The 23,318-nt window shown below is 51.9% G+C and overlaps 2 protein-coding genes and 1 non-coding gene across 3 annotated transcripts; all 3 read right to left on the reverse strand.

Moving 5' to 3' along the window:
* Positions 1-998: 998 nt before the first annotated feature.
* On the reverse strand, positions 999-16,368 carry PRRC2A (proline rich coiled-coil 2A). The gene is made up of 31 exons (XM_046005077.1): positions 16,182-16,368; positions 14,168-14,342; positions 13,487-13,664; positions 13,025-13,124; positions 12,855-12,927; positions 12,348-12,491; positions 12,038-12,189; positions 11,780-11,859; positions 11,491-11,633; positions 11,097-11,187; positions 10,791-11,004; positions 9,896-10,370; positions 9,342-9,532; positions 8,810-9,107; positions 7,990-8,197; positions 5,921-7,789; positions 5,313-5,584; positions 4,990-5,120; positions 4,674-4,803; positions 4,486-4,571; positions 4,064-4,297; positions 3,792-3,932; positions 3,598-3,669; positions 3,321-3,488; positions 3,044-3,126; positions 2,363-2,573; positions 2,174-2,272; positions 1,816-2,028; positions 1,607-1,701; positions 1,409-1,499; positions 999-1,290 (listed from the first exon to the last, which is right to left on the reverse strand). Exons 2-31 carry the CDS (start codon positions 14,277-14,279, stop codon positions 1,150-1,152), a joined length of 6,495 nt encoding a protein of 2,164 aa, XP_045861033.1. The 5' UTR covers positions 14,280-14,342; positions 16,182-16,368; the 3' UTR covers positions 999-1,149.
* Positions 13,853-13,983, reverse strand: LOC123942934. The gene has a single exon (XR_006818556.1). It is a non-coding gene; the product is annotated as a small nucleolar RNA SNORA38 (small nucleolar RNA).
* Positions 16,369-21,490: 5,122 nt separating the features above from the next.
* Positions 21,491-23,273, reverse strand: AIF1 (allograft inflammatory factor 1). Its single transcript, XM_046006527.1, has 6 exons — positions 23,143-23,273; positions 22,905-22,966; positions 22,751-22,817; positions 22,346-22,387; positions 21,998-22,160; positions 21,491-21,693 (listed from the first exon to the last, which is right to left on the reverse strand). Exons 1-6 carry the CDS (start codon positions 23,165-23,167, stop codon positions 21,609-21,611), a joined length of 444 nt encoding a protein of 147 aa, XP_045862483.1. The 5' UTR covers positions 23,168-23,273; the 3' UTR covers positions 21,491-21,608.
* Between the last annotated feature and the right edge of the window lie 45 nt (positions 23,274-23,318).

Raw genomic sequence — 23,318 nt, forward strand, 5'->3', positions numbered from 1 at the left:
CTCTTAAGTTGTCTTTCTTAAGTCTAAGTACTTTGTCTTCCTTGAGCTTGTTTAAAATGAATAGTCCCTAGGAACCCAGAATAGAAGACAGCATTTAACCTTCCTGGCAAGCAGCCGTGCACTACATTTTACTATTCATGTGGCACAATGCTGAAATGAAGCCTGGTGACGGTGAGCACACACAAGCATCTTAACATGTGAATGAAAGTTCAGAGATGGACAAAACCTATTTCTAGGCTAGCATCGGGCTCTCAAACTATCTGGTAAAAAAACATTCAATCTCCAGGCAACTGCAGACCTGAAATAGTCTTAGCATGACTAGCGAAGTCTGACAATGTTGGCACTCATCCCAGGTTCAATGGGCCTCCTGTTCATGTGCTTGAACGTGGAGTCCACAAGACAGCTTCAAAGGTATGTCCTCTCAAGTCTGTAGCAGGGACCAAAATGATACGAGGCTGCAAATTCCTTGCTACTCAGATGCAGTTGCAGACCCCTCCCTGTTTGGTAACTTAGTGCTGGACCAATAGAACGTGATCGAAGATGTGCTAAGGCCAGGCCATATACTTCACAGCTTCCACCAGGACCTCTTGGGACACTTAACTCAGGGACATAAGGAGCCTCATGACTCTGCTGTCTTGCAGGACAAGCCAGAGACACTGGCTGACAATTCAGCAGGGTTGTACCACCAGAAGCCCCTGACACATGGGAGCAGCCCAGCTGTCAGCTTGACTGGAAGCCAACAGACCTCACACACTGGCCCAGAAATGGGATTTGGCCAGAGGAGGCCAGCTCTTAACTCCCAGCCCATAAGACTTAAATATGTAATTGAGTGATCAAATTTTGAGGTAGTTTATTACAAACAGATCACTGGGGTTAAATTTCCTAGAACCACTCCACAGATCCCTGGGCACTGTACTGCTACGAGAGACAACAAACAACCAACCCATCCCCAAAATCATTTCAGAAAAAATTTTTAATCCTTTTATTATTCTTTTTTAACAAACGGCCCCAGGGATAGGGGACCAGGGGAGGGGGGTGGAGGGGAAGTGAGGCCCCAGCCCCACAACCCCTCCCCACCCACCCCTTTCCCCCTTATATATTTATAATCTATATACAAGCCCCGGGGGGTAGGGGGCAAGGGGAACTCCCTCAGCGGGGTGGGGGCAACCCAGGCTCCTTGTCTCCTCGGGGCCCAGGCTCCTCTGCCCGTCGGGAAGGCCCCTCTCGAGAAGGTGGCCCCGCCCGCTCCCAGGGCTTCGGCATCCAGCGCAGGGCATCTGGTGGGGAGGCCTAGGGAACAGTACACAGGCAAGGGTAAGTCATACTGGGAAGCCAAGGATGGAAAGACAGGAACTCAAGCGGTAACTCTTGGATTTTAACTTGGGGGCACAGGGGTCTCTCCCTTCACCTGCTGGTAGAGGTCGATGCGCTGGGTGCGGAAGACTCCGCTGTAGGTAGAAGGCGGGGCCTTGATACGGGAATTCAGGCCAGAGGAAGACCTATAGGAAGAAGGGTGTTTAAGGCAAGCATGACACCTGCTCCCTGCTCCCCTAAGAAAGCAAGCCCTTAAGGATGGGCAATCTGCATCCCCACTCCCTCTTCTTGCCTTCCAGCTGGGGGAGTACGAGACGACCCAGGTCCCCCAAGGTTGCTGCTCAGTTTCCGATAATCCTGGAACGGCTTTAGTTCCACTGGGTGCAGCTGAAGGAAAAAAATTCATGAGCCTCCTGCCTCTCAACCCAGTTCCTCATGAGATTCTGAACCCCTACCCCTAGCTCTTGCGAGATCTCTAGCCCTTCGGTTCCTGTACCTTACCTCTGCCCGCCCCAAGCTAGGGGGGAAAGGTCTGGCAGGTGAAGGCAGCACCCGAGTAGCAGGAGCAGGTGGGGGCCGCACAGCCAGGCTGGGGGGCTGCAGAGCAGGGCCCACAGGTAACAGAGAAAGGGGTGGTGGGGCAGGAGGTGGCGCTGGTGGCAGGGAGCCAAAGTTCACCACAGGTAACTGTGAGTCCACCATGGGTAGAAGCATCTATGGTAAGAAATACAGGCCGGGGGGGGGGGGGGGGGAAGGCAGGGAAAAATGTCAGAAAAGCAGAAATAAAGTAAGACAAACAAATAAGCCAGAGGCTGGTCACAGAAATAGAATGAACGGCAAGAGGCATGACAAAAGGTACCTGCTGGGCAGGGGCCCCTGAAGGGAGGAAGCCACTTTGGCCACCAGGTTGCAGAGGAGTAGAATAAAAATCTGAGGGGGATGGCAGATCCTGGCGCACCTGTTAGAGACCACAGGGACCAGTGTCAACTCTCCCAAAAGCATTCTCTCCCTTCCAACTCCTGAAGCCCATCACCTGCCCACCTCTTACCTGAAGCAAGGGTGGATCGGGCAATGGGCTGGGGCAGAAAGCTGGAGAGTAAAGGAAGGAAGGTGGAGGGTACAGGATTCCTCCAGCTGGCAACTTCCCCAACTCTGTTGCTTGCAGTGCAGAGAAATCCAAAAACTGGCCCTTGACAGCTACCCCAGAAAGCAGTGCTGAGGGGGGCGCTGGGCCTGGAGGGAGGTACAGGGGCTGTGATCTGGAGAGGGAAGACAAACAAATTAATTAATTAATTAAAAAAATTTCAGGTGCAGGGGAGGAGTCAGGAAACCAGAATCATTTTACTCATTTGTTCTGAGCAAAGTCTACCAGCTTTTGGTATCTCTGAAACAGGTCTTCCCCTTCCCTCCCACGGAAACACAATTCCCTCCTCCCTTCTGAGATCAACAGGCATCTAGTCTTTTTTTTTTTTTTTTAAGATTTACTTATTTATTTGCAGTCAAATGCTCTACCACTGAGCTATACCCCCAAGATTTACTTATTTATTTGACAGACAGATCACAAGTAGGCAGAGAAGCCGGCAGAGAGAGAGGAGGAAGCAGGCTCCCCACCGAGCAGAGAGCCTGATGCGAGGCTCGATCCCAGGACCCTGGGATCATGACCTGAGCCGAAGGCAGAGGCTTTAATCCACTGAGCCACCTAGGCACCCCAACAGGCATCTAGTCTTACCTGTAAGGGTGAAGGGAGGGTGTCCCAGGGCGGAAGCCTCCATTGTTGGGATGTAACTGAGAATCTATGGCTCCCCCTGAGACCTGCGGGAGGGCAAGGCTGGAATAGCTCCAGTTTTTCTGGTCAAGAAAAGATTGCCCGCCCCACCTACTACGGTAAAAGCAAGGAGAAAAACGAAATCACAAATAATGATGGTTTATAACTACACAAATTGAAAAGGCTGGGCTGTGAGGAACAGCAGGCAGAAGGGGGTCATGGGACAGGAAGCAGGACCTACCTGTGAACTGGGAGGCCCAGGGCTGCCGTAGAAGACCTCAGGGTACAAGCGCTGGCCTGAGGAGCTAGGCTCTGGGCCACAGTGCCCAGAACTCAGGTTCTTCGATTGTGGCTCAGCTGAGGCAGAAGAACTGGGGAGCAGCTCCCAGTCTCGGGATATGGGGATGGCCTGTAAAAAAAACCTGATTAGGAGCAATATCAGCTTCCCAGACATCCAGGTCATATCCAGCTATTTTCTCCAGAAACTGAAGGTCTTTCCACCAAATCCTCCCACTCACCTCAGTGACTGATGAGGTTAGCTCTTTCTCTGCTTTTAAACTGTCTCCAACCACTAGACGCAGGTCCGAGTCCTGTGGCAGTGACAAGGGGAGACAGTCCCCGTGACTCAAGTTATGTATCCTCCACATCACACTTCCAGTCCTTCCCTTCTCAACAGCCACCCCAAGATACTCAGATCCTGCTCATGCCATACCTTGTCACTGGTGCCAAACTGGATTGGGGGGCCAGGTCGATGGGATGGCCGGAGGGAGCCAGGATCTGGGCCTCGGTCTGTCCGCTGCAATCGTTCAGTGCCAATGGGGCCGGGGGGCAGAGGCTGCTCCCGGGGCAGCTCCTGGGTTGGGGAAGTAAAAGGAAGCCAAAATGAAGGAATGCCCACAACACACAAGCACAGGGAAGGAGACAAACGTATGGCCAAGGTCAGAGTCCCAAAGACATTCCTCTTATCTTTTCTTGATCTTTTACCTTTCTGTCACTATCATGGGGAGCAGGTGGCCGTCTCCTAGGAGGTTCAGAGGGTTCAGAGCCAGGGGTACCCTCACCAGGAACAGCATTCAGGGGTGAGGGACCTCCAGGCCGCTTGGGAGGCCCCTCTGCTGTCCCCTTGAGTCCTCCATCAGGGGAACTTCGCTGGCTGCAGGGACCTGATGACACCTGAGAGTCCCCACTCAGGTCCACCCCACTGTCAGACTGACTCATCTGAAAGGAGTAGAGAAATAGTTAAGTCATGGCAGAAAAGCACCAAGAAGTAGAGAAGCAGTTAAGTCACAGCAGAAAGCACCCCAATACCTCACTGATGCTTACAAACACACAAACTGAAAAAAGCAAAACAGGGGTAGCCCCAGACAACACAGAACAGATGGGAAAGAATCCCAGCCCAGACGAACCTCGGTTCCAGCCACATCCTCAAAAGGGCTCAGGGGTTCCATCCAGGGTTCCACGGAGCCAGGCCGGTAACTCTTCCGGCTAGCGGCTGGGAAGACCACCAGACAGCAGAGGTAAGACTGTCCTGAGACCACCCTGCCCTCTCAGCCCTCTGACATAGCCTTTCCCACCCCTCCTCAGGCTTACTCACCAGTATGTAAACGGTTCCAGATGTGAGGGGTCAGGGCCTCTGTGCCTGTGTCTCTGCACTCTCCCTGAGGGCCTGGGCCCTCAGGCTTTGGGCCCAAGAATCCAGAGCTATGAGAAGGCGGCAAAGATTCCTAAAAGTGAGAAAGGTCAGAGACAAAACATTAATAAACTGGGAACAGGGAACTGGAAGAGGCTGGGTGAGTATGGGGCAAAAAAGATGACAATTGAGTGAGGACATAATGAGAATTAGGGAAATGGAAAAGGTAACCTTCAGGAATAAGAGCAATGAAGCACAACGTCAAGCTCCAATCTCTCACCTCCTGCAGCAGCTCTGGTTTTCTGGAAGGCCGCTCCCGCCGTTTTGTGGGGAAGGAATTAATCCCAAGAGAGTCCCGGGGAGTCCCATTCACTCCCCTCACCATCAGCCCAGGCTCCTCGAAGTGGGGGTCTAGGGAAAAGGGAAAATCCATCAGCATCTGCTCTATCACTGACCTTAGCTTTTCCCATCAGCCACCTCTCAATCCTTCCACCCTTGCTCCCTGCAGACACCCAGCATCAAAGGCCTCAGGCCAGACTCTTCCTCCCTGCCACCTGACCTGTGGGGATGGAGATGCTCCCACCCACAGCCCTTCCAGCTTACCTGAACTGACGCTGTTGTTGGCAGCTCTCTGAGGGTCATATCGGGTTGGGGGCCGAGGGGAGGGGCCTTGAGGAGTTTGGGGAGGCCCAGGCTTGGGCCTTGGGTGCCCCCCTGGTGCAGCTGCACTCCCTTGGCGGCTGCTGAGTTGGGCCAGAGCCTGTTGGATGCCAGCAGGGTTGCTGTGGATAACTTGGTCCAGGCGGAAGACAGCAGAACTGCTGGGTGGAGGGGGAGGTAAAGGAAGCCCTGGGGGCCGCTCCTCAGGAGGTCGGCTGAAGAAAACAGACATCAGCTCCAATGCTCCCAGAATTCTTAACATTTTCCCTACCAGTCCAAACTTCCAACCTCTCCCTCTTCCCCATTAAATTTAGGTGTCTCTGAGTATGTCTAACGAATTTATATATGCATGCAAAAAACAAATACATAATGCTCCTGATTTGATCAGTAATTGCTTCAGTTACCCTCCCTAGACATGACTGTTCAGGACCTAGCAGCCCATACCCTTAAACCTCAAACTCCGTGGCACCCAACTTCCCTTTCCTTCAGGTCTTCTTCCCTCCCCCATGGTTTAACCTTAGAAATAAACTCAAAAGCCTGTCCCTACCCACCTCCGGTTCTTGGGAGAGGGCCAGCTCCTCTTGTCCCCTCGCCCTGGGCCGGTCCTCCCTCCAGGTCCCCCACCACCTCCGCCACTGCTGCTGCCACCACTGCCAGCCTTGCTGCCTGGGCCCGGGCGCCGATTCTGCCTTTCCATGCCGGGCCGCTGACTCGAGAAGCTCCGCTTGCTCAAATCCTTGGCTCTCTGGCTCAGATCTCCACGGGACATGGCTGAGAGGCCTGGTCCAGTTCCACCTCCACCACCCCCAGGAGTTCCCACAGCTTTGGGGGCCAGCAGTGCGGGTGGGGGAGCCTCCTTGTCCCCCCGGCGTTCACTGGCAAAGTCGCTGCTCTCTGATGCAGTTTCCCATTCCTCATTGGCTTGATCGGAGTTCTGGTTTGACAGATCAGGAGACTTGGCAGCTGCCCGGCGAGGGGGTGGGGGCACAGATACTGTCGTGAGTGTCTCCTCTGCTCCGGAGGTGGGGGCTGGCAGGGCTAGGGAAGAGGGCTTGCCCTCAGCCCCTCTGGCAGCGTTCTCCCGTTCCTGTTTCAACCTCCGGAAGCGAGGCGGTTTGTCCTGCTGCTGAGCCCTCCCATGCCGCCTCCGTCGGGGCCGCTCACCATCTTCCACACCCATGCCCATGTTGCTGCCTCCACTGCTGCCTCCCCGGGCCACGGGCGACAGAGGACTTGGGATCAGCTTCTCTTTCAAAGGCTCCTTACTTGGTGGCAATGCAGCTGTTGGAGGCTTCTTAGGAGCCAGGGACTTGGTGGGAGGGCTCCAGCCTGGACAAATGGGTGGAGGGGGCCTCCCGCCCCCTCGCCCACGGCGGGATGGCACCCCTCTGGGAGTGAAGACACGCCCACCTCGGGCAGTGGAAAAACGGGCTGCGGCAGGTGAAGGAGGGGCTCCTGATGGTGGAGGAGCAAGAGGGACTTGGGTGAGCACTCCCTCCTTGGGCGGGGGAGCCTCCTTGTCTGAGGGAGCCAGATCGCTCTCGTGGGTCTCACTGCCTGTTTCTGAGCCCCGCTGCCGACGCCGCTTGGGGATTTCTTCGTACTCTGAACCCTCACTTCTTGTTTCACTGGCAGTGCGGCCTCGGGGAGCAGGGGGATGGTTTGGTCCTCCTGCTCCACCTCCACGCCCATCATCTCCCCGGAATTCTCGGTAACTACGGAACTCTCGGCTGCGGGCTCCCCGCCCCCGGCCCCCATAGGTCCCCCGAAAACCCCTCCCTCTGGCAAAATATTCGCCCCGGCCCCGGCCCCGGCAAGAGGCAGGACCCACTCTTTCATAGGAGTAATCCCTTCGAAGCCTTGGGGCAGGGGAAAGATTCCCACTGGGCGGGGTCTCCTTGGGGACCCCTATCTTCCCCTTTGCTGCCTTGAGGAGATCTGGCTTTGGAACCTTGGGGCTTTCATCGCCTTGCTCCAGCGGCTTGGAAGGCAGCTCTTCAGCTTTCGTAGGTGGTAGGGGTTTCTTTATAGGCCCAGCCCGGCGGGGAGGGGCCCCTGGTTCCTCTGGAGGGATCCCACGACGACTGCTGCCTGGGCGAGGGCCCCAGCGGGTCTCAGTGCGGCTCTCTCTGCGAGGTGGAGGGGGGCCTTGGCCTCCAACTCCGCGGGTAGGCTTTCGGCCGGCTTCTGGCCCTGTCAGCTGTGGAGCCTCCTCCTTGGGGGTTTCCTTCTTAGATGGCGGAGCTTGTATCTTAGTGGCTTCATCATTGCCTGGGGGCCAAGGGAGTGGACGGGGCCCTGGGGGAGCTGGTTCATCCAGAGGGAAGCGAGGGATCGGGGGCCCAGTGGCTCCATTCTCAGGAAAGCCTGGGTAACTGGCCAGATAGGGTGGCGGGGGAGGTACTGGAGGAGTCTCACTCCTAAAAACGGACACATAAAAGTAGAAATTAAGTAACTTAGAATGAGGAAAAGCAGAACCTGGTGGAGAAAAAGAACATTCTATTACCCCCCACACTCCTCTCACATTTATTCCTGTCACCTCACCACTAATCCAAAGAACCTTTTCTCCTAACCCAAGTCCTTTCACTGGCAAAAGCACCCACTTCCACTACAGACTCACCGCATCCCCTTGTCATCTTCATCGGCAGCCTGGCGCAGTGGGGAGGTAAGCGGGCGGGGATCAGTGGGTGTGGTGAAGACATCTCCTACCCAGGCCAACTTTGGATCCACTGGTGGGGTGCCCCGCTCCCGTAAGAGGGGAGGTGCATGGCGCTCAAACGGTTCTGAGCTTGAACCCCCACTGTCTGAGCGCTCCCGGGGAACTAAGCCTAAGAAAACAAGAGGGATGAGAAAGCTAACCCTCTCCTACGTGACCGGCCCTCCAGCTCAAAAAGCATCTCCCCAATCTACTTCTGTCAGCTACATCGACATCAACTCCTCCATCTTTTTTTTTTTTATTTTAAAGATTTAATTTATTTATTTGACAGAGAGAGATCACAAGTAGACAGAGAGGCAGGCAGAGAGAGAGAGAGGGAAGCAGGCTCACTGCTGAGCAGAGAGCCTGATGCGGGACTCGATCCCAGGACCCTGAGATCATGACCTGAGCCGAAGGCAGTGGCTTAACCCACTGAGCCACCCAGGCGCCCCAACTCCTCCATCTCTTATTACCGGCAGGCCTGACCCTGACATCTCCTGAAGGAGTTATCTTATTCACTCAGCTTCCCTATGAATGAACTGATGAATTCCCCCCAGATAAATCCAGGCCAATGGAAGCCCACTGTTTCTCTCCCAAAGCTATTCCTGAAACAAAGAACATTCTGAGCAACACTAAAGCACGTATCTTCCCTCCTCCACCCATGACCCTTCATCCGCACAGCAAATGTGGACATCTGCTTCCCAGGACTACAGTGCCCCCGACCCGCCCCCTCAAGGGCTCTTACCAGAGGGATGCACACCAGGAGGATAGAAGTCCAGAGGGGGCCGGCCCTGGAGGAGGCGGGGGTCCACGTAAGGAGGTATCATCATCCAGCGGGGATCAAAGTTCATTGGGGGCATGGGTGGGGGACGGCCCAGAGCACCTGGGTATAGGGCCTTGGGGGGTGGTGGCGGAGCCTGTGGAGCTGGCACAGCCCCCATGGTCACAGGCTGTGGTGGTGACGGCGGGACTGGAGCAGGTGGGGCTGAACCCTGTTGATGCTGCTGCCACTGCTGCTGTTGCTGCTGCTTCAAAAGCTGCTCCTGGTGAAGGACAGCAGATGGGACGAGAGAGGCATCAAAGCCCCTGTCTCGCCCCTAGCAGGAAAGGAAATAAGCCCAGAAACAAAATTAATACACAAACGTGACAGATACTAGGACTAGATGGACACCAGGATGATGTACCAGAGACGGCAGTAGTAGGCACCTTCTGAACTGGGTACAAGCGAAAGCCAGGGAAGGAAACCGCTCTTATGAGAAAGAAAAGAAGGCTCTCACCTGCTGCTGCCGCTGGAAACGAGGTGGCAACGACTTCTGGTATTTGGGGTAGCCCAAGCCCTGGCTGGGGGGCTGTCGGGTGGAACCAACCCCATCACCCTTGGATTCCACCTTTGGGGCTGGGGTCGTGGCAGGAGAGGGAACTTCTTCTGGTTGTTCAGAACCCTCTTTTGAGAGCAGTTGGGGTTCCACTGCATTGACAAAAAGATAATCATCAGGGTAATCTGGTCCCCTGAGACCTGTGATGAATAGCCCACTAACTCCGCTCTCACCTCCAACACCCTCTCTAAAGAGTAGCCAACGATGGTGGCGTGAACTACCCAGGAAACCACAAAAGCAAGAAGTCACTGCTCACCAGGAACTCAGATAGTAAAACCTCCCCCACCTCAGATATCCATACGAGTAAAGGAACCCCTTTTTTCTTCCACCACTGATCATCCAATAAACTGAAACCATGCCTTCTACTTCATTTCCTCCCAACCTTACCACCTGTGCCCTCAGCCCCAACGGAGAAAATAAAGGACACCTAAAGTACCCTATCCCCATTTCCGTACCTGGGCTGGCTTCGAAGCTGCCACTGCTGGTGCTACTGGTACTGCCACCACCACTCACCAGCGTGGGAGCTGGAGCCACACCTGGAGCAGGCGCCGACTGGGCAGGAGGGGATGGTGTTGGCTCTTCCGGTTCTTTTTCTGGTGCTGGGGCTGGTGCTGGTGGAGGAGCTGGAGGTGCAGAGAGTTCTTTGGGGACTGCAGGTGGCGGGGCTGGGGCAGAAGGGGCAGCAGGTGGGACAGCAGGCTCTGCTTTGAGCCGCTTGTCAGGCGCCCCAAACTTCTCATCAAGTCGCTTGAGCTTTTCTGCACAGGCTGCCCGGCGCTCCTCTTGCATGCGACGCTCTTCCTCTTCTCGTCGGCGCCGGGCCCGCTCCACAGCCAGGGAGATCTCAGATGAAGATTGTTTTCGCCGCTGCCGCCAGGCCTCATCCTCATCTTCGGGTGCTGGGGGCTTGCAGGGAGGGCCCCCCCGATCCTGTCAATGGGCAGACCCGGCAGGGCCAGAGGTGTCAGTCGTCAGATTTCTTATCTTTTCCACAGACTGACCAACTGTCTCTAGCTGTGGGGGCAGGCACCGGCCTTGGGTTGGTGGCCTCTTTGGGTAGGGACAAACTCATCCTAATCTTGTTTCCTCTCTCCTTTCAGAGACCTGAACGCCCAGGGCTCCTTGTTCTTCCTCACCAGCATCCCATTTCTTTTAACCCAGGCTCCCATAACACCAAAGATGTCCCAAAGATGCTGTGGATGCTTTTCAAAGCTGCTCCACTGCTTTAAACTTCCTGGAACCCATTCCTGACCCTCCCCCCAGCTTCCTCTATCACTAGTGCTTCAACTTCTCAGCTGACACTCATCTCCCACAACTGACCCTTCTTAACCCCTCATTGTAGACACTCACTGGGTAGTCCCCAGGGGGGCCCCAGTTCCCGGCGGGGCCCCGGTGAGGTGGGGGTGGGGGAGGCTTTGGGGCAGGAGGCCCCGGCTCTGTCTCTGGAGGCCGAGAGGTCTCTGCCCAGGCCGTCTTGGGAGGGGGCGGTTCGCTGCCGGGGGAGTTGCCCTTTTTGCCATCTGCTTCAGGGGGCCGTTCCTCACCAGCAGATTGGGACTCCTTGCTGTGAGCAGACCAACAGTGGAATTAAAATCAGCTGAAAACCAGCTCCTTTAAGAGGATATTACTGTGAGAGAAACTGAGCCCCCAACTCACTGGCCCTCAGCTCCCTCCTCATCAGAGTCTCGCCCATCTTCCTCATCACTGAACTTGAGCTTTTCAGTGTAGTCGACCTCTTCGTGGGCCCCTACGGGGAGAAGGAAAAAGTGATATCCCAAGCATTCTGCTCTCCAACCTCAGCTAACTTTTACACAGGACAGGGTCTGGTATTATGGAGTGCAAATGCGCTCCCAACACCAACCCCTCTCTGCATGAAGCCACACTGTGAATCCTGGCATTCCCACACCTCTCAGTTCTTTACCAGAAGTTGGCTTTCCGCCATCTGTTTCCCCTACCCTTCAGCGTCTCCTTTTCTCCCACACAATCCCCTATTTATTCATCAGATTTTGACTTTTGAGATCAAAAGACTTCATCCTTCATATGCACTGACCTGCCCAACCATCATCATTCTCCTGGTCCAACTGGTCAAACTCTTTGAGGTTATCCTCTTTGAGAATCGAAGGCCGACCTACAGGCTCTACAAGGCGCATCGGCGGCCCTGAACCTCGAGGGCCTGCCACACGGGGGAAACGGCTGCGTGTGAAAAGACAAATGGGAGACAGAGTGTCGAAGATGGCATTTTGTAGAACCACATACAAGACTCAGCCTCTGGGCCGGAAGACCATCTCCCTAAGAGGCTTCCCCTGCCCCAACCAGAAACCCACACCTGGATTACTCACCTGGGCCCATCAGGAGTAGGGTATCGGTAAGGCCCCTGGGGTCCATAGGGCGGAGGGAATGGGAGGTATGGGGGATACATCTGCAAAATGGCCCAAGAGCAGATGCTTAGAGGAACAAATATGCAACCAGCTCCCTAAACCTATCATCCTTCCCTCTGTCATAGATCCTGGTTTTCTTTCTGTCCCCTCCAAAGGATCAGTCCTAGTTACTCTCTAGCTTCAAATGCAACCACTCCAAAACAAGATATGCAAACTCACAAAGGGCGGCATCATTCCGCGGTAGGGAGGGAATTGGGGTGGGCCTGAAGGCTGTAGCGCCCCCCGGGGATCATGGCTGTGATGAAGTTTGGAGTCTGGGCCCTCCAGCTCATCAGGGCCACGCCCACCTCCGTCCCTCCAAGTTGCAGAATCTGTATTTTGGAAAAAGCAAAGGAACATAGCTAAAAATGATGGAGAAAAAGGTGAATAAGCCAGAACTTAGCTCTGAGATGGAATAAGGTACTGTTCTGGACAAAATATAACTAACCACTCACTCACCCACCCAACTCACAAAATGTTAACCACTCACTTTGGGGGCGGAGGCTTGGTCCGGGCCCAGACGACTGTTCGGCAGACTCCCTTTCCTTGGCAGCCTTGTCCTGGTCGCCAGCCGCCTGCAGGGTCGGAAATTCCTCTCGAGAGAATCGTGACAGTAGGCTTGATGCCCTTCCACCTGTTGGGGTTCAGGGTAGCAAACCAAAAAATAACAAAACAAACAAAACACAACCCCAAAAACGTATTTACTGAAAACATACCACAAAACTCGAAGGCTCTGATAGTATCGGATCATCAAATTCCTGCTTTCAAACTCACCCCCTATACACTGTGTACCCACTCCCGAATAAACAAGGTCAGTTCTGGGACCCCCCCCAACCTTGCATAAGACAGAAATGAACTTGCTCATGTGGCCCGTGAAACCTAATATGGGGCCCAAAATTTAGCCAGAGAACCAAAGAACACTTTGCTAAAGGTATAGTGCAGGGCTCCTACCTACCACAGGGCACAGAACAAGCTCCCCAAGCAGCCCTGCACTCACCATCTCCATGTGCTCCATGGGTGACGCTGGCTTGTGCCCAGGACTTTACCCCGCTTGGAACCGAAGGAGTGTTCTGGGGAAGCAGAGATATAATAAATGGTGATGTGAGTGGTGGAACTACAAGTTATTTTTGCCCCCAGCCATTCAATACCACCTAGTTCTTCACACACCTCTGGGGCTGCTGGGGGTCGTTTCTGTTGGTTGGAGGCAGGCGTCTGTGAAGCCGGCAGTGGCTGCGATTCCGGCGGCTGAGCGGTTGAGGCATCGGAACTAAGGAAATGGTAGGATGGGAAAGTTATCCAGGACCTGAGATGCCTCCACTACTTGTCCAACTGATGGAGGACAGGAAGTGAACCCAAACCCATCTGTTACTATTTACAAGTACTTGCAACAAAATACTATAATTTAGTCCCCCCATGTAGGCTGTCATCTGTTTGTTGATCCCTTCCTTCCACCTCACAGAAAGGTAAAAGTATCATTCCTTAGTCCTCTAACTAAACAGCCCTGGGATAACCAAGAGACTTCCCTCGGTCTCTGGATCTTATGTGGCTGGGCTAGACCAAGCCCCAACCCACTCCTAAAGTTCAAAGTTAAGATAGTCATTACTCTAGGTCCCCCAGATCTCTGTCTACCTCTTGGGGTCGGACTGCTCCTGTTTGCTTGCCCATCCTGTTCCGTCTTTTGGCACTAGTGAGACGTTGGGGTCATTGCCTTTGTTCTCGGCTTTCAGGCTTGGAAGGTTGGCTGGGGGTGGCATACGCCGGGCAATGGCAACTTTCCCAAGACTCTGCAGGCCATGGCGAGGGGCAACTGGAGAAAAGATAGGAGGGTGAAGAACATCCCACATGGACAATCAGACAGCTTCCTACCCTAGGCTCCATTTGTACCACCTTAATGTCTTATTACCAAACTTTTTTTAAAGAAACTATTCCTTCCTTTGCCCTTAGCAATCTCTAAAATTCCACTGTAAACACTAAGATGCATTACAGTTGATGCTTCTTTGTTGGATGGTTCATCTTGAGCCTGCAGGGAGCAAGCTGGCCCCAGAATTCTCCAAGTCCACATTTCTTTGCCTCCAGTTCTTACGTGTCCAAAGACAGGGAACTACAGACACGCCTTTGTAGGAGGGTCACTGGTGTTCATCCAAAGCCCAATGTTCCCTATGGGACCCAAGATAAAGCTGGGAAGTATCTAGTGTTCCTCTAGCCTTTAAAACTTGGCTATAACCATTTTCCTTCAAAGAGCTTTAAAATGTATGCCCCATTCATGCCCAGCCTCTAGGAATTAGGACCCCATCTCGGCAGGACCCTCACCAGCGGGTTTCTGGATCTCTAAGGACTTGCCCTTATACGTATCAAACAGGTTGAGCGAGGAATACTTCTTTCCATCCTTCCCCTTGGCAGTCGGCCCCGAGCGATCGGACATTGCGCTGGAAGCTCATTGAGTACGTTGGGTCCTGCAGGCACCTCCCCCAAAACGTGCCGGAGCCTGTGGGTCAGACACCAAGTGTTTCAGTCTCTGCTCCCTTTACTGACTCCAAGAGAAACCTAGATGCTCGTTTGCATTTTCACTAGGGGCCCAGATACTTGGCCCTCTGATGTCTTTTTCTCTAACCTGTTCATACCCTCCCATCCCTTTAAGCAACTCCTACGGAGCCCAAATGCCATGGTCCCTCTTTCCCCCAGACACCTCTTGCAAAGGGGATCTAAATAAAAAATCTAGTATCCTTCTGGTAGTAGACACACACTTCCTTTTGTGCCAGTCTATTATAAAGGTAGTCACTTCTTCATTATCCTAAGAACCTCCGTCCACAAAAAGCATTCCAGAGACGTATGATAAAACATGGCAAGTCCCAGCCCCAGAGACAACCAGAAAGAGGCATACAGCTCCATCCTGCAAGAAACAGAGCTTTAAATCCCTGACTTATTAGACACCAGCTCCCTAACCGTGCGCCAAGTTCCTTTCCCAGCAGCCTCACTCCCATCTGGGGAGGTTTACACGAAGGTATGCCGGGAGTTTAACGATTTTATGAGCTTGCTCAGCCAGACTGGGGGCTGGTGCCAGATAATTCCTCATGGAATTGGGGTTCTACATACTCCCAAGCTACAAAACCCCTAGTATTTGGAATATTCACCCCATTTTTTTCCTATACTTGCCCCCATCCCAGCTCCTGGAAAAAAAAAAATCTGGTCTCCAGATGAAAACACTGATGGGCTCTGCTTACCCTATGCAGATGTGAAAAAAACAAAACATTACGGAGCCACCTCCAGCACACTCTGTAACCATGGGGCCAAAGCCAGATGAACTTCATTTTCCTCCCCTCAGTAAGAATGTTCATCAGCAGTCATTTCTTTTCCCAATATCCCTTCCTCCCCAAGCAGGCCAAACTCTGCATCGTCAGTGGGTTCCTGAGTGACCAGGCATTCATTTGTAGGAAGGAATGGCGTACAGGAAAGAGATGGGAGGTGGTGGGAAATCCAGGCAGACCCGAGATAAAAAACTGAGTAACATCAGGATAAAAGGGAAAACTTTTAGACAGGTAAGATAAAGAGCGGGGTTTGCCCTATAGATGTTTAAAGACTCTAATCTTTGAAACATAAATACATGAAGGAAAAGGGGATAGACAAATAGTGGAGCAACACTAATAAAAAAGGGTCAACATGAAAGGAGGTGGAAAATAATACACTTAACCAGAAATAATAAAGAAAAGATACAGAGCAAAATAAGAGGGCAATGTCAAGACAACCAAGAAAAAAAAAGGGGGGTGAGACAGAGAAAGGAAACAGGAAAAATGAAAAAGCACAGAAAGACTGAGGAACATAGAAAGCAAAGATGTAGAATAAAAGCAGGTTCCAGGGTGGGAGTGACTCGACGCGAAGAGGGGCGTCAAGAAAGGGGAACCCAAGTACTGGGTGGATGGGAGGGTGGCCCAACATGGAGGAAAGGAGACTCTCCGAGGATCCGCGGGCGCGGCCCACCCCAGAGTGGCGGCGGGGAAGGGGACCCACAGATGGGGTGAAGAGGCCAAGAGCATAGCTGAGGGTGGGGAGCTCAGGGCCCAGAGGAGGGGGTCGCCCCATGAAGCCAAGAATGTGGGTGGTTAAGGGCAGGCCACAGACTCTGTGTGAGGGATTGGAGGTCCGGGTACCAAGCTGGGGTATCAGAGGGGGAGGGGCAGGCAGGCCCCGGCAGCAGGAGGACAAAATGGCGGCGGCTAATGGTAGCTTCTCCTCCCCCCCACCCCCGCCGCCTGCCCGCCACCGCCGCCGCCGCCACCACCGCTCCCGCGCCGGAAAAGGGCGTTAGCACTCGGCTCCCCAGACTCACCTGGCCGGGTGCGCGGGGGTCCGGGACCGGGGCCTAGGGGGTCCCCGAAGTGGGATGGCGGTGGGGCGGGGGCGGATGGCGGCGGATGGCGCCGGGTTCGGCTCCTCCCGTCTCCCTCGCTCACTCCGCGGCTAGGCTCCGACTAACGGCCCATCCGGGCAACCGCCGCCCCCGGGAGCACCCCCCCCCCCCGCCTCCCTCAGCGTATGACACGCCCCCTTATTTGCATAAAGGGCGGGGCACCTTCTACCCTATCCCTCTTTACTTCGAGGGCTGGCCTTATTTGAAAAAAAAAAAAAAAGCAGGGTGTGCAGAGCAGGCATAGGTTATTTGCATAAAGAGGAGGGACTTTCAGGCGCTAGGATGCCGGTTGGCTAAAGAGACGCGCCCCCGGCGTCGGCCGTTAAGACGCGTAGAGGGGCGGGAATGCAGTGGCAGTCCGCCCGGCGGTTACGGCGCAGGATTTGCACGACGAATGCGGGAGGGTGGGGGGGGGGGGGGGGAAGAAGGGGCGGAGCGTGCGTCGTGCGTTCGTGGAAAGATGGGAGCGGAGAGACGTAGGGACGCCAAGAGTGGAACGAAACGATGGAAGACTGGCAGCGCTTTCAGCAAAGGAGATGAAGAAAGAGCAGGAGGCGGAAGGGATTAGCTGCCGGGGTGGGGGGCGGAGCTTACGTAACGAGGGAAGAGTTCCGACTCACGCGTACATTCGCGAGAGGTGAAAGCATCAGAGAGGCGGGCCTTCTAGTTATTAAATCACGTCATGCAAATGAAGTGGATAGACAGGCCAATCCTGAGGTACAGGGGAGGGTGTCGTCGGCCCCATGCAGTGTAGGCATTCTTTTGCTAGTTCTATTTATTTGCATAATACATGCAAATCATTTGAACAAAGTTAGGATAGGAATGACCTCTTCATCAACATATCGGCAACCAGTGACTAAGACATTTAATTTAATCTATAATTTTTATTAATATATTTGTATATCTGATATTATTGGCAGTTTGCATTCCCTTCAGAATGGGTTTAATTCTACGAAATGTGCTAGTTCCCTCCTTTGTCTCTCCTATTACTGTGCTCCAATCAGACCTACTACCCGTTCAGCAAATCATTCGAAAACTGTTTCGAAGGCGTGAGAGAGATCCACAATATATTATGAAAGTAGAGGAATAAAATCAGATCCTGCCTGGGGAGGTTCAGGAATGCTTCTAGAAAAACGTGGATTTTATTAAGAAATGTGAAGAGCTAGTCAGGATTTAGCCAAGTTTGAGGAGAGGTAGGCTCAGGCCCAGTGAACTGATGAGCAGAGGCATGGTTTTGGCGACCTGTGCTTCCGCTGGTGTGACTAAATTAAGTGACTGCCTGTCCATTATGGAAAGTGAGAGCCGGAAAATTCGCAAGAATCTGATAAGAATTTTATCCTGAGGCACATTAAGATAGTTGATATGCAGTTGTTAAGCATTTGAAATGATTCCCGTGTCCCTCTCTCCCTGGTCTCCTACCACAGCAAAATTTCTTGGAAGAGTTATCCACCCTCACTGTCACCAATTTCCCTCCTGTCAGTCATTCTTTCCTTTTTTAAAAAACATTTATTTATTTGACAGAGAGAGACAGTGAGAGAGGGAACACAAGCAAGGGGAATGGGAGATGGAGAAGCAGACATCCCGCTGAGCTGGGTGTCCGATGCAGGGCTCAATCCCAAGACTCTGGGATCAGGGCTTGAGCTGAGGGCAGCTGCTTAACAACTGAGCCACCCAGGTGCCCCCTGTCATTCATTCTTAAACCAACTCCAGCCAAGCCTTCACCCCAATTTTTTAGCCAGTGTGCTAAAAGGACATCAGTCTTATGTCTTGAAATAGCATTTATGTGCTGACGACTCCCAAATTCATATCTTCACTGAAGACCTCTCTGACAAACTCCAGACTCGGATACACAGATATGTACTTGACATCTCCACTTGGTTTTCTAACAGATCATTTCAAATTCAATATGTCCAACACTGAACATTTGATCTCCTCAAAATTTGCTCTCTCCACAGCCTTTGTCATATCAGCTGATGGCAACTTAAAAATTATAGTTAAGGCAAAAACCCTGGAATCTTCGGGGCGCCTGGGTGGCTCAGTGGGTTAAAGCCTCTGCCTTCAGCTCAGGTCATGATCCCAGGGTCCTGGGATCAAGCCCCACATGGGGCTCTCTGCTCAGTGGGGAGCCTGCTTCCCTTCCTCTCTCTGCCTGCCTCTCTGCCTACTTGTGATCTCTGTCTGTCAAATAAATAAATTAAATCTTTAAAAAAACAAAAAACAAACAAACCCTGGAATCTTCATGGACTCCCTTCTTTATTTCACTCCCCACTTTTAATCAGTCAGGAACTGCTGTCTTGAGAAAATATCCAGAATCCAGCCAATTCATTTACACTGCTTCCACCTTGATCTCTTCTCACCTGGGTTACAGTAACAGTCTCCTAACTTGCCTTTAGTCTGTCCCTGCCCCTACTGCCTGTTCTCTGCACTGCAGCCAAAGTGGGCCTTTTCTCAGAGGAGGCCTTAAAGGACTCCCTTGCTCGAAGTCCTACAAAGCCTCTCAGTCTCTCTCAAAGTCCGTAGAGTGGCCTACAAGACCCTAAATGATTTGGTCCCCTGATTTTATCACTTTCCCTACTTCTGCCAGGCATGTCTCACCTTGGAGCCCTTTTGCTTCTCTTTCCTCTGCCAAGTTGACCCTTCCCCGCAAAACCCACGACCCTTACTCCTTTACCTCCATGATGTCTTTGTACAGTGTTGGTCATCTTCTCAATGAGGCCTACCCTGATTACACATTCAAAATTTTAATCTTCCCTGACCATCATGTTACCCCTGAACCCCTTTAACCTGCTCTACTTTTTCTTCTAACATCATATAAATTTTAAATTATAGTTATTGTTTGTTGTGTGTCCTCTTCTCATACCATTTTCCACAACAGAGTATAATCTTCACAATGGCAAGGATCTTTGTTTTGTGACTCTTATAACCCAAGCACCTAGAATAAGGAATGGTACAAGGTTGATGCCCAATAAATGATTTTTTTAAGATTTTATGTATTTATTTGACAGAGAGAGAGAGGTGAAGAGAGAGAGAGCGTGCGTGAGCGCACAGGAGCAGGAGGAGGGGCAGACCTAGGGAGAAGCAGGCTCCCCAATGAGCAGAGAGTCCAACTCAGGGCTTGATCCAAGGACCCTGGGATCATGACCCAAGCCAAAGGCAGACACTTAACTGATTGAGCCACCCAGGCACTTCCCACGCCCAATAAATGATTTTAAAGTCTTTTTATCAAAGCATATTATATTTATTTATTTTTGATGAATTTTCACAAAATGAGCAGAACATGTAGCCAAAAATAAAACCTTGACTAGCACCATGGAAGCTGCTAGAGAGCCTCTTCCAGTTACCACCCTCCCCCAAGGCTTAGTACTATCCTTATAACTATATATATATATATATATATATATATATATATATTTAAAGATTTTATTTATTTATTTGACAGAGAGACACACAACGAAAGAATACAAGCAGGGGGAGTGAGAGAAGGAGAAGCAGGCTTCCCTCTGAGCAGGGAGCCTGATGTGAGGCTTGATCCCAGGACCCTGGGATCATGACCTGAGCTAAAGACAGACGCCTAATGACTGAGCCACCCTGGTGCCCCTATAACAACATATGTCAGTTTTGCCCTCTCTTGTACTTTGTACAGATGGCATTGTATAGTAAGGGTTCTCCTGTGTCTGACTTCTTTTGCTCAACATTATGTTGAGGAAATCCATCCATACTGTTGCATGTAGTTGTGGCTTGTTCATCCTTGTTGCTGTGTAATAATAGTCTGATATATGACTAGAACCCAATTTATTTATCCTGAATGAACGAATTATTTAAGCTCCAGCTCCTTTGTATCCTCCTTGGTGTCACCAGGGTTGTTGCAAAGATTAAGAGAATTAGTACACAGAAAGCATTCAGGGTGGTATAGGGTGGGTGCTCAATAGCTATTGATTTTGTTATATTCAGCATTTTATCCAACTTGCAGTGATCTCTTCCTCATCTGAAGTGCCACACAGTTACTGTAGCACATTTTAGGAGGCTAACCTGGCTTCACCACTGGGAAGAGCCAACACTCCTGTTCTCAGTACAGGAAACAAGCTGGGGTAATAATTAGATTATTACCTGGGATAATAATCAGATTATCCTTCCCAGAAAGTCAGGAAATCTGAAAAAGTGGCCAGAGACTGGGGAATGCTAGAGTTAACTCATCTGGACCTGTTGGGAGGAAAGGTCCAGGAATAGCCTCACTGAAGGCTTGGGAACTCTGAGGTTCCTTCTCTGGGATTGGCTTTTTAATCCTTTCTGCCATCCAAGTATCTGTATCCCCAGTATCTGTTCTCAGTATCCTCCAAATAGAAGCCCCCTTTCCCTTCATTAGACTCAGTTCGGCAGCTTGTCCCCTAAAAGGACCTCACTGACTCATTTAGTGCTTAAGTTATCAGGTGTTATAGTTTTGTGAACCTTTTACTCAATTCAATAGCATCATCAGTTCTTTTATCCATCCATTCAAGTTTTAAACATTATAGAGGGCTTCTGATACATCAGACACTGTGAGATAGATCATACTATCCCCACTTTCAGATGAAAGACTGAGAAAGGTTTAGTGATTTTGTCAGGTAAACAAAGACTAGTGATGGAGAATATTGGTTCAAGATAACCCTTGCTTGGGGCCCCTGACTGGCTCAGTCAATAGAGCATGTAACTCTTGATCTAGGGGTTGTGAGTTGGAGCCTCACATTGGGTGTAGAGATTACTTAAAAAAAGCAAAATCTTAGGGGCGCCTGGGTGGCTCAGTGGGTTAAGCCTCTGCCTTCAGTCAGGTCATGATCTCAGGGTCCTGGGATCGGGCCCCGCATTGGGCTCTTTGCTCGGCAGGAAGCCTGCACTCCCCTCTCCACCTGCCTCTCTGCATACTTGTGATCTCTTGCTTTGTCAAAAAAAAAGAAAAAAGCAAAATCTTAGGGAAAAAAAAGAGAGAATCTTTGCTCTTCCCCATGGGCCTGGGTGATTTTTTTTTTCTGTACATGTCTTTTTGTCCCATCTAAATTCCTTGAGAACAAGGCTATCATATATCTGGAATCTCCCTTGAAGTACAAAACCATCTGCTATAGTTGACACATTACAAAATTGTGGGTGGATTGTTCATATGGGCAAATCCTTTGCTGCCCTTCCCTCAATGATGCTTTACTTCTTCCCAGACCAAGGGAAAAAAATCCCCCCAAACGGAGACCAAACTGACTTGATCTGGAGAAGGATAGTTTATTTAATTTAGTGTACCTCTGGCCCACAATTCTGTGCCGTTTTTCCATGTTGGGGTCTTTGGAAGTCCCATCAATCTCACCACATCTCCCCTACCACAAATCAGGGCAACTCAGAGATATTTTTCTTGGCTGGGGGACCTGCTGGCTTCTCCTGTTCTCTCGCTTTCTCCTCGTACATCAGGATCCTAGTTGAGATGGGAAGAGACAGAGGGATCAGGGGACTGTGTTCTCGAGAGAATAAATCTTAGGCTACTATGAAAGTCTCGAAGAGGACAGGGGTTATTATGGTTGGAGGAGAAGGAAGAAGAGTAGGGATGGCCATGCTGGGGGCTGCAGGGACCAGAACAATGGATAGGGCTAGGAACTTGGAAGGGTCCCTCAAAGAAGGGAAGAAATGGATGCTGAGTAATGTATGGGTGAGCCTGGGGATGGGGGTAGGGTTGAGGAGAAAACAGGTAAGCATAGGAAAGGTTGGCACTAGACCCTCACATTTTTAGGATGGCAGATCTCTTGCCCAGCATCATCTTGAGGAAGTCAGAGTAGCTGAAAGTCTCCCCAGAGCTGCCAGACACCTCCCTGATTAATTTCTTGAGCTCCATGTGGGTCTTGGGGACCCCAAGTTTCTCCAGCATCCGCTTCAGGGACATGATATCTAGAGGCAGAGGAGAGGGGATGAGAAGAGGGGATCCTCTCTCACTCTGTCTTCCCCTTCCCATTCCCATTCTTTTCCCTCCGACTCTGGTAGCTGGGCCCTCTCCCAAGCCACCAGGGATAAGCACGGTAGGAGAGACCTCCCTCTTCTTGGGTCTGCACATGCCCCCATCACCCTTTTCTCACCGATATCTCCGTTTCCATTCAGGTCAAACTCCATGTATTTCTCTGGGTGAGGGGAGAAAGCAGATAGGGTAAGCACTGGCTGGAGGGTCCCAGGGAGGGGCAGCACAGGGGATTGAGAAAAGGGCCACTGACCAAGTGCTAGGAGGGGAAGATGTGGAAGGGGGAGGTAGGGCAGGCAGAGGAAGTGTGGGTGGGGTTAAGGGGCCCTATTAAGGTGTAGGGAACCAGAGAAGGTGCTAAGAGCGGCAGCCCAAGGAAAGAGACTGCAACAAGGGGGAACAACGGAGGCAGTCTCCTTTTTTCCCACCACACATGTAGACTCTGTGTCTCTCCGGTCCCTTCTCTGTTCTTGAGGAAATCCCACCCTCCTCACTCCCCACTCTGCCCCTTCAGTTTCCCCCTCACTCTTGAAGGTTTCCAGTTTGGAGGGCAGATCCTCATCACTGCTATATTTGGGATCATCCAGGAATTGCTGTGGGGAGAAAGCAAGAGCCAGGGTATGTCCCCTGGTTCAGGGGCCCCTTCCCCCCAGGCCCTGCCCCATTAGATCTTCTTTTACCTTGTTGATTTCATCCAGTCTCTCTTCCTGCTGGGCCTTCAGCAGCCCAAAGGCTTTTCCTCCTGAGGGGACACAGAGATTAATGTTTCCTCACCCCCCATTCCTCTTCTTTCTTCCACACCAGCCCAGGGTCATCACAGTTCTGCCCTCCTAGGCCTGCTCACCACCTCCTAGGCCTGCCCAGGTCTGTCCATCTCCTTGCTCTCATTTTAGGCTCTGCCTCTTCTACCTTCCTTACCCTGTAAATCCCTGGTTTGGCTCATAGCTCAGTAGATGCTGATGGAGAGACCAGTAGGTGGATAGAGACCGAGCTGGAGCTCTGTCTGCTGGCTCTCCTCTCCCGTCAGCCTTCTCTGAGGTCTCCCTCCTGAACTTCCCCTTTCCCCTCATTCCCTCCTCCTCCAGTCCCAGGCC

Source organism: Meles meles, chromosome 5, assembly GCF_922984935.1.
Source record: "Meles meles chromosome 5, mMelMel3.1 paternal haplotype, whole genome shotgun sequence".
NCBI classification, from domain to species: Eukaryota; Metazoa; Chordata; class Mammalia; order Carnivora; family Mustelidae; genus Meles; species Meles meles.